Here is a 17,868-nt window from a genome sequence, read left to right as displayed (position 1 = left end):
AACCCATCAACCAATGACGTGCGCCGCAGCCCTCATTACTGTGCACATTTCACGTGACCATCCAGACCCAACTTCTCCAATCGTCACAGCGGCTCCTCGCTATCCCTCCAAGCCCTTTACCCGCTCATTACCGTCACAATGCCTCAGGATATGCCCCCAACGGGGGGGCTACGCTCAAGTCCAGTACAAGGTAAGCCATACAACCCAGTTTCCAGGCTCCGAATGGCCCTGCGCACCCAGCACACAGACATCCAAGCTAACAGTTTCGTTTCTTACTTTCTCTAGCGAAACGTCCCCGCCCGCGGCTTCAAGCCCGCCTACTACATGATTGGCATGCATGTTATTATGGCCTACGGTTTCTACAAGTACTTCCACGGTGTCCGTGAGCAGCGGTACGTTTCGCCCAGCAACAGGCTCCTTCCCTACCTCCGATCGACCCGAGAGAGCCGCAATTGGAACCCGATGCAAACCGGGTAGCGGAAGCAAGAAGTGAATTCAATGACTAATATGTGTGTGAACACAGTGAGCTCGCTCGTGAGAAGATCTGGTCCCGTCTGCACCTCACTCCTCTCCTTCAGGCCGAGGAGGACCGCGATCAGGTTCGCCGGCACTACGCCGACAAGGCGCGCGAGAAGGAGCTTCTCGGTACCGATGCCAAGGTCTACAACTCGGACCGGTAAGTTCTATCCAAGCGCAGTTTGACGCTATATCATTTCCTGGAGTCATGCTAATATTGCTTGCCTTGATAGCTTTATCCGCCCTACTTTCGCCTATACCCCCGCCAACCTCACTCAATAGACAGTCTGACAATGTCACACCTATTTTGAGCGATGTTGTACCTCATTTCCCTCCTTTTGACTCTGTATGATGCTGGTGTTTTGGGATGCTTGGTTGGGTGACCCCTTGCCTCCATGGTATACGGACTGAACTGGGCCTTTCCGATCGTTGTGGGAGAGCTAGAAGCATTGTGGTGGTAGTTGGGGGTAAACCGTCTCGAAGCCATTTCGAGGAAAACATTGTAGATATTACTTGCCTAGTGAAAGGTTTAGTTCAGTCTTTTGCAATATGTCTTATTTCTTTGCTCGTTCAAATTCATCCCGTGGGAGAACCACAAATAAGCCAATAGTAGAGAAAGTAATATGTTTGGGTTTAATGCTATGTGGGTTTTTTTATGATATCATCTCTTGCAAAGCGCCGCTCGCTAACGACGGGGGTAGTTGATAAAGCTGCAACGCAGGTCTAGACAGAAAGCAAGGCGAAATGTGACACGGCAAAAATGGGAGTTTGGCCGCGAGTGGTGTACAGAATGGAGATGGGCCATCCATGGCATGTGAAATGAAAAATCAACAAGCCCGACAGCACCACAGCATATCCAAACATTTCACTGTCCAAATGACATGATGCTTGGCCTATCCAAATAGATCAGCCACACCACCAAGATCAGGACCATCGTTAATATCGACACGGGGATTCTGTTGCTGGGTCTCCATCTCATTGGTCATGTACCGCTCCTGCAATGCTGAACGGGCCTTACGACGTTCCTCGCGAGAACCCAATATCTTCCCTTGCTCAGCAATACTGATGCCGCGCAAGGGCTCAAGAAGCTCCAATATTAATGCACGTTGCTGCCTTGGTGAGGTAGTGCGATGAAGTGCAGACTCAGTACTGGCCACTTTATCAGCGCTGATTCCTGGCAAGCTCAAGAAAACGGCACGAGGGGTCTCGCTACAGAAGCCATAGAGACACCAAATTGATGCAATTAGCTGGGCGAGGTCCTTTTGCATATCGACAAAGTATGATTCATGTACAGATGAAATGCATGCTGTGAGGACATCAGTACATATGAATTCGCGGATGGTCGCAATTGTTTGGGTGTCCGGGATATCGTTTGTTGGCGCAAAGTCTTGCAGAATTGACCGAATGACGCGGGTGATGATGCTGCCGCTGCGTGTATCGCGCATGCGAAGAGCGTGTGTACAAAACAGCATGACTGGCTCGAAGATCTGTGGGGAGGAGAGGACGAAATGGCGGATAGAATCAGAGAGGTTCGGGGTCGGCTGGGGTGCACTGGGGTCCGATTCAGTCCCATCAGGGTCTGAGAGGTAAGGTTCCGTCAGTATTGGGTGTTTTATGCTTATGAGTGTCTGACGGATCAGGGAGGCTTTACCACCTCTCTGTGGATCGAATAGACTAGCTACCATGATCACAGCAGAGTAAGTCAACTGACGAAGGACACTTTCGGACTTCATCTCCGTGGTGAGATCTCCGTCCGAAATTCCATTCCTGCGTTGTTCAATGATTTCCCATTCTGTGGTCACTTTTCGATCAATGTTGGTGAACAGAGTCGAGAGCATGGGGGGCAAGAATTGGCTGCGGAATTTCACAGGGCAGTCGTCAATCAGACAACGCGAGATGTTGAGAAGAACCGAAAACTGGTGGGAGGAGAGATGTGGTGAGTCAACGAACAATGCTTCAGATAGGGGTCCTGGGAGTTCGGCGAATCCATAGAAGTGCTCTCGCATTCGGCTCATGCTGAATAGCATGGAGTAGCACGCTTCACGGACAGCTCTGACTTTTCCTCGAACTGATGATGCAAACCCTTCAAGTGTAGACTTCGATGATGTGATTCTAGCGTAGAACTCGTCGCGGCTACCGACAGAAATACCGGCCTGCCAAAATCGATCTGTGAGGATGCGTTCCACTACCGGTTGCATGCCTTCGACCATATTCCAATTGGCAGGGTTGTGGAAGGCATGAGCGTGTCTTGAAATTGAAAGTTAGCTTGATGGCATAAAGCTGAATTAGCATATAAATTACCTGACAAGCTGCAGCAAGGTGGGAAGAATAACAGGGATCAATTCGTGCCACATCTCGCAAGCGGTCACATAGGCTGGCGTAGACTTTTTAACTCGATCTGTAGAAACAGCCAACATAGTCTTGGTGCCACGCAATGGCAACAGCTAGAATATATGGGTCAGATTAGCCCTACCATAGGAAATGAGTTTTGACATTTCTTACCTGAAATTTTCTGGTCATCTCTTCTTGGACTAACCTTCCTTCGGCGTCCAAGACAACTTCGGACCAGTCTGCCAGTTTCTGTGCTTCTTTGGATTGCATGTATGGGCCAACATTTTCTAATCCAAGCATATTGCAAAACCCGGGGAAAGTGGAGCTGTTCTGACGGAATTGGTCGTCTTGCCATGACTCTTGGATGGGCTGGAGGAAGGCTGAAAGCCGATTTTGGCGCAGATACGGATCAGCATTGATTGCACGTTGCCTGCATTGAGTCAGTATGGGGCAATTGAGATGGATAACAGGAATCAGAAGAAATTTTACATAATAATGAGCAAGATGGAAGTCAGTTCCATTTGCAACTTGTCATCGATGCGGTTAGCTAGCGTGATTTCTTTGATCTTTGGCTCAAGGAGGTCATAGAAAGTCTGCAGCAGGCACGGTTAGAGAGTACAGGATGATCAGTATGTGAGGATTGACATACATAGAAGTAGTCCGCATAGCGCATAGCCAACCGACGAAGTTCAGAGCTTGCCAATCCATGGAGTTCTTTGATAGCCTCAGAATACAACGGGTATTCAGACCGATCTGGTAGACGTGACATAAGAATGTGTTCCAGAACTTTCAGTGCAAATCCTGGATGATTGTCCAAAGCCCTCGAAGAAATGTCGACAGCCAATTTGATGACTCGTTGTTTCAGAACAGGATCCTATAGCGAAGAGATGAGTGGAGGGAACTCCCTCGATTTGTTCAAATGACATACCTCAAAAGATTTTTGCATGAGAGTTGTAGCCCAGTTTTCCACTGCATGTTCTAATTCCATTCGTTTAGACTCCTGTTACGTATTAGCAACCGATAATTCATTTTTCTGCTTGATCCTCCTACATCACGTTGGGGTGCTTTTCCATGAGCTGAAACCCACTTATTGTAGCCCTTGATCACAGCCTCTACCACTGCGAATTGAGCATCCGCTCGCATGAGAGGAATCGACGATTTGGAGAAAGTTGCCACTGTAAAATGGATTAGTCGCTGAGACCATAGCTCGGTAGGTTGATAACACTCACTGCTAAATGGTTGAACACCGCTATACAAGTTGTCGAGGTTGGTGTCCACCCGGGCGAGAATTTCGTGCACCGCTTCTTGGGGACGCTTGACTGTGATTATTTCGATAATCGAGGAACAGTAACGGCGGTAATTCCCAACAAAGGCATGCCGTTCGGGGACTGTGTCGATGTCTTCGACTAAAAACTGTACCGTGGGATCATCGGATTCAGTCGGGAGAGACTCCCAACGAAGAAGCCTCTGGGTGCAAATGTTCAAGAACTGAGGAGTGTGTTCTACCACAAAGTCCAAGTTACTGATTTTTGAGTTTTGTAACAGTCTGGACCAAAGATGCAAGCAAGGTATGGAGACCGTCAAGCTCTGGTGTTGCATGATATTCGCCATGAACTGCAGGAATGGCGGCAGATTCAAACGATCCATGGTAGAGACTAAGAACTTGTCATCTTCCAAGCATCCTGCGATGTATGAAACCATCTCAGAAAGCTTTTTAGAGATAAGATATTTGGGTTCGTCAATGTCATCTGGGCCTACAATTGACCATTCATAAAGCCTTTGAAGAACACCAAGGTATTCCGACTCAAAGATCAGGCAGACTAGCTCGTGCGAGTCTTCGCTGCCGATAGTATTTCTTCCATAGAGCGCATGAAGTGCTTCGATTGCAGAGAGAAGCACCTGGTCATCTTGACAAGGCAAAGCCCGGAAAATGCTGGGAACAACCTGGGACGCAATAACACCTTTGTAGACTGACCAGGACAAGGCAGATCTCAAAGTTGCCAGGGCTTTTATGGCCGCATCCCGAGCCTGTTCCGAGCTAGAGACATTCTGGATGCAATTGTCGAGAAATTCGCAGATTCGAACTAGCCAGCCCTCCTGTCCACAGCGTGGGATGGTGGGGATGTTCTTATCCCCAGTAATTTCCTCCACGATGCCTGTAGGAGTAAAGATCTCGATGAGCGACCGATTGAGCTCACCTCCCCGTAACGACGAGGCAGTATCTTCTCGGAAAAAGACATCCTCGGAAAGGGTCTCAAGAACAGCGAGTACCAGCTCTTTGTGAACGAGAGATGCACCCCAGAACTGAACCAAGTTGGCATCCATATCCATCCAATCCAGCCCCCAGGTCTTCTTAGCGGCCTCGGTCCACAGTTGGGAGATCTTATTCCGGAAATAGGCAGGGTCTTCGGGGCGGATGTTCTCGGCCAGTTGCAAAATCATCATGCGTAAGGTCTTGGCTTCTTCGGGGTTTGTGAAGTTGTATTGGCGAAGAACGTGATCGAGGAGAGTAAGACCGAAGTATCGGACAACCGGCTCATGCTCCATACGGGAAGCCAAAAGGAAGCCATTTCGCGCCGCGGCATCAGACTCTTTCAAGTTCTCCACGAATTGGGAAGCCTCCTTCCGTATATCATTTGACGACGTGGGGTTGTGAATGAGTTGCAGGGCACGGATGATGTCGGCCATGCCGCCCTCCGACAGCTCCTCCGCAGCCATCTTGTCGACGCGTTGGAGAAGTATTTTGTGAACAAAAAAGTAAAATCTCGGTCTTGTTTCACAGTTGTAGACCGCGTCTCATAGTCAGAGGAGCGCAGGTAAGACTCGATGGCCGTTGAATTTGTCCTGTGTCAGTTTAGCAGTCGGACACCGCGACGGCCATCCGCACGCGCCACTCGCTCTTTCCGGGGGAAGGGTGGCTCGAGGTTGAGGATCGGACTTGAAGTTGTAAGTCGGTACTTTTGCAATGTAGGTAGTTGGCGAAGTAAGATCACGAGAGGGAATACTTGCAAAAGACAATTGGTGACTTGTCGAGCTGAGAATTTTCCCTGAAGATCAACAAGGGCACACCGCTCACCCATTGATGCTCCGCTCTTCTTTCACATTTGCGATGCACTAGATAGAAGACTCGATTGAAACATTTCAAGGTTATAGACGATTATTTAGGTAACAATTGCTATAATATTTCTTTATTCTATGCTAATCAACGTTGTTTTAATGTCATCATAGCTGCCTAGTATGTGAGCTAATGCCCCTCATCATTGTTTATCTTATCTCACATACCCACGGTCGTTTGTATACTTCGACTTATAGACCTGTCACATACATATACACTCAAAATAACTTTGGGTTTGATTTGAAGACTCATTTGATGCCTTTTGTCCAGTTTTTACCATTTGAAGTTTGAGATTTAAAATTTGAAGAAGCAAAGGAAAAAACATATTGAAAAATAAAAATATATATATGGAAAAAATTGATCTCAAATTGGTAAATAGGAACTCCAGCTCTCGAAATATAACCTTGGAACTAATAACTTCACATCATGACACACTGGCCCTTCTGGCATTGCTCCAGATAGCTGACATCAGCACCTCCAGGATTAGAAAACTCCCCAGGCTTGCGCTTGAGTCCCTCGATCTTGATGTCCTGCTCTCCTTCAGCATGCCACCATCGCAGGTGCTGTAGTTTGACACCTTGGATGTCTTGGACGTCAATGTCCCACTTGCCACCGCTGACTGCAACCACGATATTGCTCTCTGGGAAATGGAACTCAGGAAGATATATTTCAGTTGGGGCATTTGCGGTGGTTGCCCCCTTGGCCGTCAGCGATAGAGTAAACGCACAATTCTTGAGATCGAAAACATGGCTATCTAACTTCCCGTTCACGTAAGTTGGACTCGGACGGAGATATGCCTCTGCGGCGCGATAACCTTGCTGCTCTCGCAGAGATGGTTGGGAGTTGTCACTGGAGATCGAAGGGGTTGACAAAGCACCCTTGAGATTACGAGGTCCAACATTTGGCTCTGCCCCGCTACTCTGGCTTTCGGAGTAGGCCGGGGAATTGGTATCAAGAGGCCGTGCGTTGGATCCTGCTGGCAGTTCTAGATCGTCGCGAGAATAAATGGACAGGTCCTCCCCATTCCATTGGTCACCCCATTCGTGGTCGTTCTACAGTGTGTCAATACCATTCATGTTTTGAGGAGCAAAGATACCTACCTGTGTGACATATACCCACAGAGTGAAGCCATTGGAAGCACTGCCCTCCAGTGCAAAATGATTTGCATCCATGGCACTCGTTTGGCTACTATAGTCACCGGTCTTGTATGCATTCTTGTCGTCCATGTCATAGGGAATTCCAATCTCAGTAAATACCACCGGATGACTGCCCATGTAACTCCGGCTTTCATCGCGGAGGAACTTGAGCTGGTCACGCAAACAGTTGCGAATAGCTGTCTCGCCAACCTTGAGCGCAAAGGCAGGGGTGAGGTACTTGCCCCGGAGAACCCCGATGACATCCACGTTGTACAGTCGGTTCCTGCAGGGGTCAGTACACCGACATCTAATTAAATAACCTTGACCAATTCTCACCAATGCTTTGTCAACAGAGTTAACCCATCATAGAAATGAACCGCATGGACCATGTTCGGGTCGTCGTCAGCAGTGCCTTTGACATCTGGCGGTATCTCCATCACGGGTGGCTGGCAAAACATTATTGCGTCGGGCCAGATACCTCGAATGGCATTTTTATATTCTCGGTAATGATCCAAGAAATACGAGTTGGTAAATTTCTCATAGTCAAGTGGCGCGCCCGTCGTGGGGTTCTTTGAGAAGTAATCTTTCTGTAGAAGCGTGTCTGTAGATGGGTCCCAAACTCCATGCTGAGCCCAGATGCACTCTCCAAGTTTCCACCCAGGGTCACGTTGCCAGCCATATTTGCTATCATCATGGTCAGCTGGCAACCAGGCTATCTCACCTGCCGGGTCCACTAGGTTTGTGCCAGTCTTATAAGGTCCGAAGTTTCCAAACGCCCATGTTGTTTGCTCGCAGGCCTTGCCTGAGCCAGTAAGCATTGCTTGGAATGCTGTCGGTGAAGTACCAAGTTGCAGTTGCTGCTCCGGCGGAATTACTGAAATGTCTTGCACACCAATAATGCCGCGATGAGGCTCGTTCATACTTTCCCAGCCAATGATAACTTCGCCATCAAGATCACCCGCTTCATGAATTTTCCGTGCCAAATATGCACACGCGTTAATAAAGTGGTTTTGGAGATAATCTTGAATGTTGATCCCATCAATCACTGCCTTAGGAGCAAAGTCCCGCCCAGCCCAAAACAAAGTAAACATGGTTTGACAAACCAGTCTAGTATAATTTGTGCTCCAGATCATCTTGGGAAACTCCGCGGGGATATCGTATGTGTTTTGAACCAAGGCGGCTTCCGTGCTCTTGAAGGTTTTAGGGTTTAGTCCCGCTGCATAGAGCGTCCACATCGGCGCCCCAGACCCTCCTGAGAATCTAGACCACTAAGAGGGGGTTAGTTAGTATGAGGGTTGGTTGTAAGTTCTTTGGGGCGATTCACATAAACTTACCACATCCTGATGCGGGTCCATAAAGACCCAGAAATCGTATTGTTTGGCTACCCGGAGAACTTCTATGGTGAATTCAACCCACTCATGGTCGTAAACTCCTGGCCCCGCATGCTCGATGGCTTCCCAGGTAAAGATGTACCTGATAGTGTTATAACCCCATTTCCGAAGGCGCTTGAAATGAATATGGGCATCCTCTAATGGAAAAGGCCGTCCAACGAATGAGACATTGTCCCCGTCAAAGAACTTGTCGGCGATGTATGTAGGGATGTCGGGTGTCTTTGGGTATTTCGCATCGCCCGCAACGTTTATCCCCCTGAGTGTAATCTCCCGGTTGTGAGGGTCTCGAAAAGATTGTCCCTCGACTTTCAGGCGGAGAGGGGCCATTCTTGCCCCAGTGGTACCGAAGGTCAAAGTTGAATGAGGTCGTAGTGCCGAGCGCGCGGGATGCTTAAGGGTGGGCAAGTCAAGAAACGAAGTATACAAAGTCCACAGCTCGCGGGAAGTAGGTATCTAGATACAGGCAACGACTTTCCGACTCAACTCGACTAGCAGTATTGAAATAGCCTGCGAACGAGCTTTGGTAACCTTTTACAAAGGTCACTAGTGCCGAGCTGCCCGATATCTTCGTTCAAATCACTAGAACACGTGATTCCGACCACTCTCAGAAACCTCGCAGAAGATCCTGACTCCCTCGAGTTGCTCTTCGTTATCAGAACGTATGCCGTGAGATATCCAAGGTGATTACTTTCTTTTATTTGCCGATTTAGCCTTTCAAGTTAACAACAAGCTCATTGCCAGCTCGAAGGTCCATTGGTGTCCACCTTTGATAACGATAAGAAGTGACGTATCGCGAGCTAGCCGACCGGCTTTGCTCCACCAAGACAGTTTCTCCCCGCTGCCTTTGCACAACGGGAACGATGTCGAGCAAAGCGGCATTGAAAGCCGTTCGAGCAGCTTTGGAATCGCAAGATTACCAAGCCGCTGCTGCAAAAGCAAAGGAGCTTGTCAAGAATGAGCCGAATAATTACCACGCGTATGATAATTCCTGATTCTAATTCTGGTTGGAGCATGGCTAACTTGGTTGTTTTTTTTTAAGGAATGTCTTCCTCGGTCTCGCTTGCGATCGATTGAATAGGAACCAAGACGCGGAGAACGCCTATCATGCTGCGTTAGGTATCAATCCCAATGACAAAACTGCTTGGCAGGGTTTGATCTCCCTGTACGAGAAACAGGGTGGCTGTGATCATGATGGTTATCACAAGGCAGTCATTGCCCTTGGAAAGATATTCGCCGAGAAGTATGCTTTGACCCCTTTGTGATTTCCACAGGAAGGACATAGTGCTAATAACTTATAGCGACGAGAAGGAACGCTGCCAAGATATGGTCAACAAGTACACAAAGACAATGAAGAACAAGGGGACCCTAGCCCAACACAAGCATGCATTGGAACTCCAGATACCGGGCTCACCTCTATACGACTTTCTTGAGGGCCGGTTGCCTCGTCCATCCCAAACATACCAGCGATTGATTGAAATCACCGAGCGCCAGGAAAGAGAGTTTATCAATCGTGAGATTGGAGAGCGCAGAACGCGCCTTGGTGCTCGCATCGAACAAGTCACCCAGGAAGTTCGTCGGGAGGCTGCCAACAAGAGCCGATTGGATCAATTTTATCAAGGAATGATTGATTGGACCAACGACGATACGGAACGCCGTCATTACGAGGAGAAGTTGTTTCAGCGCGCATATGAAGAACTCGGATTTCTGCCTGATGCCGAGAAGGAGGGGAAGAGAGCAGCTGTTTTTAAGGCAGCACATGACATGGTGATTATCAAACATCCTTTCGAACCCGCATGGAAGGTTTTCCTAGGGTGGCTGGATGTTCAGGATTTCTCCCAGTATGATGTGGGGCACCTGCGTGAGTACATTGAGTTTTTCCCAGAATCTGGGCTCTCTCAGGTTCTCAAAGGTTTCTTATTGAGCGACCTATCGCCATTTCCCAAGGACCTTTCGGACGAAGCAAATGACAAAGATGGCAAGGATAGCAAGGAAGTCACAGCCACACAGCCTGGTAACGAAATTGATGACGGGGAAACTGCTCCTCAAGATCCTCTCGTCCTTATGGTCACGGGCTTGGACTCCGCTCGAGATTCCATTATTGCCCACCGTATCCTAGCAAATGTCTACCTCTCTTTCGAAGACTATGAGAGCGTGATCCATGTTGCTCGCAAGGGGTTGCTGTACATTGAGAAATTGGTAAAGTACAGTGGTGTCAAGATTCCTAACACCGTTGATTCCCTGAACAACGCACTTGCCAATGCCATGATCTATTATCAATCCCCCAGATATCATCCAGATGCGAAGAAAATCTTCGAGGGGATCCTCAAACGGAACCCAACCTCCTCCAATTGCCTGCTTGGGATTGGTCTGATTTTGAAAGAGGATCAGGACTATGCAGAAGCTGTTGACTTCCTGCGGCGATCACTTGAACGCGATCCTGCTAACCTCAAGATTCGCGGAGAGCTTGCTTGGTGTGAAGCATTGAATGGCGATCTTCAAGGTGGCCTAGTCAGCCTTCAGGCTGCGCACGAGGACCTGAAAGCAGCCCAACCGGACAACAGGGAGTTCAAATCTGAGCTTCTTTACCGCATTGGTTACTGCCAGTGGGAGCTTGACCCGTCTGCAGCTGCGCGCAAAGATCGCAGTGGTGCTTATGCTAGTCTCTTTGCTTCCATCCAGGCTAATATGAACTTCGCTCCAGCATACACCATCCTTGGTTTCTACTACGCAGACTACAAGAAGGATAAAGCCAGAGCTCGCAGATGCTTCCACAAGGCATTTGAACTGTCTACCTCTGAGATCGAAGCCGCCGAGCGTCTTGCCAGGGGCTTTGCCGACTCGAAGGAATGGGACCTTGTTGAAGCAGTTGCGCAGCGGGTGGTGGACTCCGGCAAGGCTAGGCCTTCCCCTGGTTCAAAGCGCCGAGGGTTCAGTTGGCCATATGCGGCACTGGGGTCTGTTCAGGTTAACAAACAGCAATACAGCAAAAGTGTTGTGTCCTTCCAAGCAGCGCTTCGACTCGCGCCAACAGATTACCACTCATGGGTCGGTCTTGCCGAAAGCTATCACCACTCTGGTCGATACAACGCCGCCACCAAGGCCTTTGAGCAAGCAGAACTATTGGAACAAGGGCTCTCAGATAAAGACAAGGAACATGTATGGTTTGCAAGGTATATGCTGGCAAACGTCAGGCGGGAGCTTGGCCAGTATGACGACGCCATCGCTGCCTACGAAGATGTCTTGAAATCCCGGCCTGGTGACATTGGTGTGACTCTCGCGCTTCTTCAGACCCTGACTGAGAGTTCGGCGAAGAGCCTTGGCCAAGGTCTCTTCAACGATGCAGCAGAGCTCGCATACCAAGCTATTTCGGTGGCCAGCTCGCTGGCGCAGATCAAAAGCGACATTTTCAACCTGTGGAAGGCTGTAGGAGATGCCTTCTCCAACTTCTCCTGCATGAAGGCCAAGACTGGAAAGTTGTCTGCTTCCAGCTGCAAGGCTTTACTAGAGGTCGATCTCGACCCTATGGCCCTTGATGTCATGACCGATATTGATGGCGTTGGAACTGATTGGCTTGCAGCCAATGAAAGTGAAGAGTCGATGCCATCTGAGTTCTATGTTCACCTGTCCATAATCGCTTTTAAACGTGCACTCCATGTTTCCGTGCATGATACTCACTCCCAAGCAGTTGCCTGGTACAACCTTGGTTGGGCTGAATATTTGGCCTACCGCAATGTGCAGCCGGACTCGACCAAGAAAGGCAAGAAGTCTCGCAAGTTCATCAAAGCAGCCATGCGCTGCTTCAAGAGAGCAATCGAATTAGAGGCGGGCAATGCCGATTTCTGGAACGCATTGGGTGTCGTCACTGCAATCATGAGTCCGAAGGTCTCTCAGCATGCGTTTGTCCGAAGTTTGCATCTGAATGAACGCAACGCGCAAGTCTGGACAAATCTCGGAGCACTCTATCTCCTCCATGGAGAAGGCGACATAGCATACAAGACCTTTTTGCGAGCACAGGCCACTGACCCAGACTATTCACCAGCTTGGGTTGGCCAAGGCTTCGTTTCACTTCATGTTCACGAGACACAGGAGGCGAAAGGTTATTTCGAGCATGCCTTTGAGATCTCAAACTCGTCCGATATTCTCACTAAGCGTCAGTTCAGCTTGACCCACTTTGATCATCTCAATGGGGCCTCATCCTCTAATGTGGCCGAACTCATTCAGCCATTCTTCGCACTGCAACAACTCTGTATCCAAGATCCGTCAAACTTGCCATTTGTGCATCTTTCGGCCCTTTTGGCAGAAAGAATGGGCGAGACTGCAGATGCCGAGTCTAAGCTGCAGGTTGTCTGTTCAGGCATGGAAGATGAGTTCGAAAAGACTGAGTCACCAGCTTCCCTTTCGAGGTATGCCCAAGCAAACGCAGATATGGCTCGTGTCCTGCTTGCACGCCAATCTTATGAAGAGGCCGCCGAAAAGGCCGAGCTCGCGCTCTCTCTCTCTGGGGAGGATGACGCGGAGAAATTTGACCCCGAAACCTGCAAGAAGCTTCGTCTGTCTGCGCATCTTGCCGCTGGTCTAGCATATTACAATCTGAAGTCTATGGACCAAGCCATCGATATGTTCCGTGACGCTCTCGAAGAAGCAGAGAATGCTCCTGATGTTGTCTGTCTTCTTGCACAGGTCCTATGGGCCAAGGGTGGCGAGGAGAACCAGTCTGTTGCTCGTGAGCAACTACTCGACTGCGTGATGAACCACCCTAGCCATGTCGGAGCAGTCACCCTCATGGGTACCATTGCTCTCCTCGATGCGGACCAGGACGCCGTTGAAGCAGTTGAATCAGACCTTAATAGCATGATCTCCCGTGATGACATCGATGTCCACGACCGAGCTAAAATCATCAAACTTCTGAGTGCCATTTCAGCAATGGGCCTCAGCGATAATGCAACCGTTCACGAAAGTGTCAGGCGCCTTGGAGATGCCACCACTGCTGTAATGCTTACACCTGGTCAATCTGCCGGATGGATGGAGTTGTCGGCAGTGTCGCGAAACCCGTACCCAGCCGCCATGACTATCAAACGCGCTCTGCGGAGCGTGCCTCCTTACGGTGATCTCGGAGCCGAGGAGCTCAGCCAAGCCTACGCGCAAACTGGAAAGGTCGGTGACGCTTTCCGAGCGATCATGATTGCCCCGTGGAAACGTACTGGATGGGAGGAACTGAAGCACAATGTACCTACCCGGAACATGTGGACACGCTGCACTGGCCATAAATCGGAGGATTCGGATGACGAGAAATCTCTCCTAGCATAGAAGCGCTGTACAGGCCATGGACCGATTACTTCGGTCCATGAGGTAACTACCCTGCCACACAAGCGCCATACGCTTGAAGCGCGAGGGTTGGGTGAACTTGATGCACAGTGTATCTATTTTTTAACTGCACATCAGCTTTTTAGCGAATGAACATGACAATATCAAATTCAACGCAAATGTATTCATGATAGTTTAAGATAAATTCAAATCCCATACCTTAATAATAATAATAAAATGCGTAGTAAAAAGAACCACACTCCGCCGACTGTGCAGCTAATTGAGGCCACGATGACTTCTCTTCTCATTCTCTCTCAATACCTGCAGTCTTCTCTAGCAACCTAGCCTTCCTACCATCCCTCCACGATTTATCCAAAGCCTCAATCTTGCCCCCAAGTAGAGTAACAGATCCCGGAGAAAGCAGCACCATACCTCTCGCAACAGATGGATTACGGAGCAAGAGCTTCGCCCCAATAGCAAGTTTTTCCAACGCTATCCCATCAATACGTTGCATTTCAACACCCACAGCCATAGTTCCTGCTGCATCCTGAAGAATCAGCCGGTGCGGTCCATACCCACTGTTCCCCGACGCACTCGCAGCACCGTTCGCTGGGTTATTATTTGCGCGGTTGTTCTCCGACGCCTCGGGGTCCTCGCCTACAGCTATTGTGCGCACAATTTCGCGGCCACGGATGGCCTCGCCGCGCTCAACACGTTCAATCGCTTCGATCTGGCTCCATAGACTCGTGCCAATGTCTTCAATGTCTAGCACTTGCACGGGGATTGAGCCCTGTAGCTGTCGCTCTTGGACTGTCGGGTCATGAATGTCGACTGGTAGTACGCAAGATCTGTGTTTGGAGAGTGATTCTTTGATATCGGACGCGAGAAGACGGAATATAGCCGTCTTTGCGAGAGCCGAGGGGGGATATTTCGTTGCGCCGTGCTAGATGATGATAGGAAGGCATTGAGCCAGGGTTGGGCGACTGAGAGGGACTTGGTGCTCAGTATCTGAGCTGCGATTTGATCAGGACTCGTCATGATGCCTTGGATTCCCTTAGGATCATATTGGCGCGTATGGTAAATCAAAGGAAAGCATCGAAGTTGGGGAAGCTCTCAACGCAAAAACTAAAGCACAGACCACCGCTTAAAGCCATTGACCTGGCCCGACGCTCTCACCTCCGACAACTCCGATACACCTCCCTCAAAACCTGCCGCAATGTCGACACTATCATCCCCACGTCCGTCCATTGCCTCCTCCCGAGCCCATTCCCCAGGCCCAACATCATCCCGCCCATCACTCGATGCCTTGAGCACCAACGTCAGTGGGGGACTCAGCGCCGCATCTACCCCATCCACCGCACGAGCGCTCTCCCCCTCACTCAACCCGCGACGCAATCGTAGCGCCCTGCGAGACTACTACAACCTCAAACCACCTGGAGCAGACACGTCTGCCTCCCGAGACCCATCTCGCTCCCGGAGTGTGCCACGGAACACAGATGCAGGAGATATCTCCGATCCAACCGCTCTAGGGCCAGGAACGGAGCTTGACAGCCCAGACTTCGACCCACAGCGGTATGTCGAGCATCTCTTGTCATCGTCGTCCCTGTCCACGGTTCTCAAGGCGGAGAATACGTTGGTTGGAGATATCCGCACTCTCGACGGAGAGCGGAAGGCGCTGGTCTACGATAACTACTCAAAGTTGATCCGCGCAGTGGAGACAATAGGGAAAATGCGGCGCAGTATGGATGATCGCGGTGCGCCGTTGACTATGACGAAAACGCTTGGCCCGGCTATTGCTTTTGTTGCCGAGACTGCTGGGGGACTCATTAAGGAAGGTGAGGAGCAGCGCCGGCGAATGAAGGAAGCGAAACAGGAAGACGAAGCTTCAACTCAGAAGCGCGAGAAGGATACTGTCCGGTGGGTGCTTGCTGCACCACAGAGATTGGAAAAGCTCGTGTCGGAGGATAAACAAGAAGATGCGGAGAAGGACTGGAAAGAGATCCAGCATTTACTCGACGCCTGGGGTGATGTTAAGGGGGTTGCTGAGATTCGGGAAGCATGTGAGAAAGTCATGAACAGGGAAAGTCACGATGATTGAGCACCTGATTACACACACCTTTCTTCGGCTAGCCATAATCCATGTGGTTGGAGCTCCTCGGCAATGGACTGTTGCCCAAGTGAGCCACCACGTCTGGCTGAACCGACAGCTGTGACCATGAATGAGCCGGCTCGTTCATGGGGACAGATCGCCCTGATCTATGCAAGACATGATCAATCGTTATCTGCCTCCAGCCCTGGTTCCAACGAACCACCCGTTCCCCCGGCTTCTGGGAATGCCTTGGACATACAGCCCACCGTTTACCACCAATGTTCGGAAACACATGAAGTATCATAAATATGTAGATAACTGCGTTCAGAGATACCCACTACAGCATAACATTAATCGTCAATCATATCCTCGTCAATCATAAACAAACTCCAACCAGCCATAATCCCACCTATTTTCCCTCAAGCACCTCCCGACTCGAATACATACTCGCCTTGAGCCCATACTCATTCTTAGAACTAATCTCCAGATGAGTAAACGCATCAGACTTGTAGTAAACAGACCGAGGCCCCTTTCCAACAAGCCCAATATCAACCAACTTACTTACTACTCGCTTAACATCTTCAACATCCCCGAAATCATCCGTGTAAACACAAATCAAACGACTCTCTCCGCCCCCATCATTAGTAGCAACTTTCGCCACATCTCCAAGCTCTCCTTTCTCCATCGCCTTAACAACCGTCCCCCAGAACTCATCAACCCGATCAACAGTCGGAAAAAGCATCCACTTCCCACTGGTAACACCAGTCTCCCTCGCGACATCAAGAATACTCTTCTCGAGCTCTTTCCGCATCGGATTCAATTTACGCGTCAAAGCGGCCGTAGTTTTCGCGCCAGATTTATCATGCGCCTCGCGCAGGACTGTGCTCTCATTCTCGTACTCCTGAAGAAGCTCCCTGCCTTTTCGAAGCAGGGCGGGAACATCCCCATCCCCATTCTGCTTGGATGGCATATGCGGATTGAACATCCAGATCCAGGGACCTACGTCCGCGGCTTCTATTGTTGAGGGCGGGAGACGCGATAAAAAGCGAGCTATGGACTCGGTCTTCCCGCGCTGATTGCGTGGTATGACGCCTGGTTCTGGAGATGCATCTTCCATGGAGATGTCTGATGGTGCAGCCTTTGCGCGTGTCGGCGGCGCGCGCAGTTGCTGCTGGATGGTTGATAGAAGCTTCTGGTGGGTTTCTACCCAGAATGGCTCTGGGTCGTACGATGAGACTTGTGCTTCTAGTTCGGTCTTTTCATCTTCGTCGCCTGATATGGATTAGATGGGGTTCTTGTGTGGACTGGAGTATGTGATGGGGTTACCGTAAAAGCTTGATTCGTCGGAGAATATTTCATCGGCTACTGTAGTTGATGCCATTTTTTTAGGTGGCGCTGGAAAAAGAATATGATGCTCTGGTGGTTTCCGTTAAGGTGTAGTTGAAGATGGAGGAAGATGAAGTAGTGGGCGCGATCTGATAAACAACCCGCATTTGAATCTCCCGCACCCTCAACTACTATACCAGTCCACCGGTCCATGAACATATACGACTAAGTGTACCGGGAACATAAATTTCGTATTTGATAACCCATGGATATTACCAGGCAGCAGTTTATACAGTTATCCTTTCTCACTTCTAAGGTTTCTAAAGTTCTAAGGTTAGGAGTCGTAATCATCAAATAGTATTGTATATATACAAAAGTGCTCTTTACAGCCTTCATACAAATATATACATATATAAACAGACATTTAGAAGGTCATATAAGCACCCCACAATTTAATTGATCTTTTATAATTGTATGCTCTATAGTAATTCAATAAAGTTAACCCGGTTAACAAGTAGTCTAAAATCTAACAAATAAAAGAGAAATTTAAAATGGTATACTGTGGTTCTTTCAGGCCAATAAATATGTTTTACACAGGCTTTGGTCGTTGCTATAACATGACAGTCCCTGAATATATCCTAAAATAAACTCATTTATATT

General features: G+C 49.3%; 7 protein-coding genes across 7 annotated transcripts; 3 read left to right on the top strand and 4 right to left on the bottom strand.

Moving 5' to 3' along the window:
* Positions 1 to 13: 13 nt before the first annotated feature.
* Positions 14 to 1,070, top strand: N7487_010155 (putative NADH-ubiquinone oxidoreductase subunit GRIM-19; the record flags this gene model as incomplete). Its single annotated transcript, XM_056877885.1, has 4 exons — positions 14 to 190; positions 286 to 392; positions 524 to 676; positions 750 to 1,070. 4 exons carry the CDS (start codon positions 14 to 16, stop codon positions 796 to 798), a joined length of 486 nt encoding a protein of 161 aa, XP_056726465.1. The 3' UTR covers positions 799 to 1,070.
* Positions 1,071 to 1,409: 339 nt separating this feature from the next.
* Positions 1,410 to 5,565, bottom strand: N7487_010154 (karyopherin MSN5; the record flags this gene model as incomplete). Its single annotated transcript, XM_056877884.1, has 8 exons — positions 1,410 to 2,763; positions 2,818 to 2,960; positions 3,019 to 3,277; positions 3,337 to 3,440; positions 3,497 to 3,721; positions 3,776 to 3,847; positions 3,898 to 4,022; positions 4,077 to 5,565. 8 exons carry the CDS (start codon positions 5,563 to 5,565, stop codon positions 1,410 to 1,412), a joined length of 3,771 nt encoding a protein of 1,256 aa, XP_056726464.1.
* Positions 5,566 to 6,381: 816 nt separating this feature from the next.
* On the bottom strand, positions 6,382 to 8,816 carry N7487_010153 (sterylglucosidase 1; the record flags this gene model as incomplete). The annotated part of the gene is made up of 4 exons (XM_056877883.1): positions 6,382 to 7,014; positions 7,063 to 7,381; positions 7,435 to 8,366; positions 8,433 to 8,816. 4 exons carry the CDS (start codon positions 8,814 to 8,816, stop codon positions 6,382 to 6,384), a joined length of 2,268 nt encoding a protein of 755 aa, XP_056726463.1.
* Positions 8,817 to 9,349: 533 nt separating this feature from the next.
* N7487_010152 (SKI complex subunit tetratricopeptide repeat protein SKI3) lies at positions 9,350 to 13,796 on the top strand (the record flags this gene model as incomplete). The annotated part of the gene is made up of 3 exons (XM_056877882.1): positions 9,350 to 9,465; positions 9,529 to 9,729; positions 9,788 to 13,796. The coding sequence occupies 3 exons, from the start codon at positions 9,350 to 9,352 to the stop codon at positions 13,794 to 13,796; spliced, it is 4,326 nt and encodes a 1,441-aa protein (XP_056726462.1).
* A 301-nt stretch (positions 13,797 to 14,097) lies between these two features.
* Positions 14,098 to 14,831, bottom strand: N7487_010151 (OB fold domain-containing protein; the record flags this gene model as incomplete). Its single annotated transcript, XM_056877881.1, has 2 exons — positions 14,098 to 14,624; positions 14,675 to 14,831. 2 exons carry the CDS (start codon positions 14,829 to 14,831, stop codon positions 14,098 to 14,100), a joined length of 684 nt encoding a protein of 227 aa, XP_056726461.1.
* A 178-nt stretch (positions 14,832 to 15,009) lies between these two features.
* On the top strand, positions 15,010 to 15,891 carry N7487_010150 (COG1/VPS51 family protein; the record flags this gene model as incomplete). Its single annotated transcript, XM_056877880.1, has 1 exon — positions 15,010 to 15,891. One exon carries the CDS (start codon positions 15,010 to 15,012, stop codon positions 15,889 to 15,891), a length of 882 nt encoding a protein of 293 aa, XP_056726460.1.
* A 400-nt stretch (positions 15,892 to 16,291) lies between these two features.
* N7487_010149 (DUF1917 domain-containing protein) lies at positions 16,292 to 17,263 on the bottom strand (the record flags this gene model as incomplete). The annotated part of the gene is made up of 2 exons (XM_056877879.1): positions 16,292 to 17,154; positions 17,209 to 17,263. 2 exons carry the CDS (start codon positions 17,261 to 17,263, stop codon positions 16,292 to 16,294), a joined length of 918 nt encoding a protein of 305 aa, XP_056726459.1.
* Positions 17,264 to 17,868: the final 605 nt, after the last annotated feature.

This window comes from Penicillium crustosum (assembly GCF_028827405.1).
Source record: "Penicillium crustosum strain IBT 35664 chromosome Unknown utg000004l_segment0_segment0, whole genome shotgun sequence".
In the NCBI taxonomy this organism is placed as follows: domain Eukaryota; kingdom Fungi; phylum Ascomycota; class Eurotiomycetes; order Eurotiales; family Aspergillaceae; genus Penicillium; species Penicillium crustosum.
This window is presented reverse-complemented; position numbering and strand designations above follow the sequence as displayed.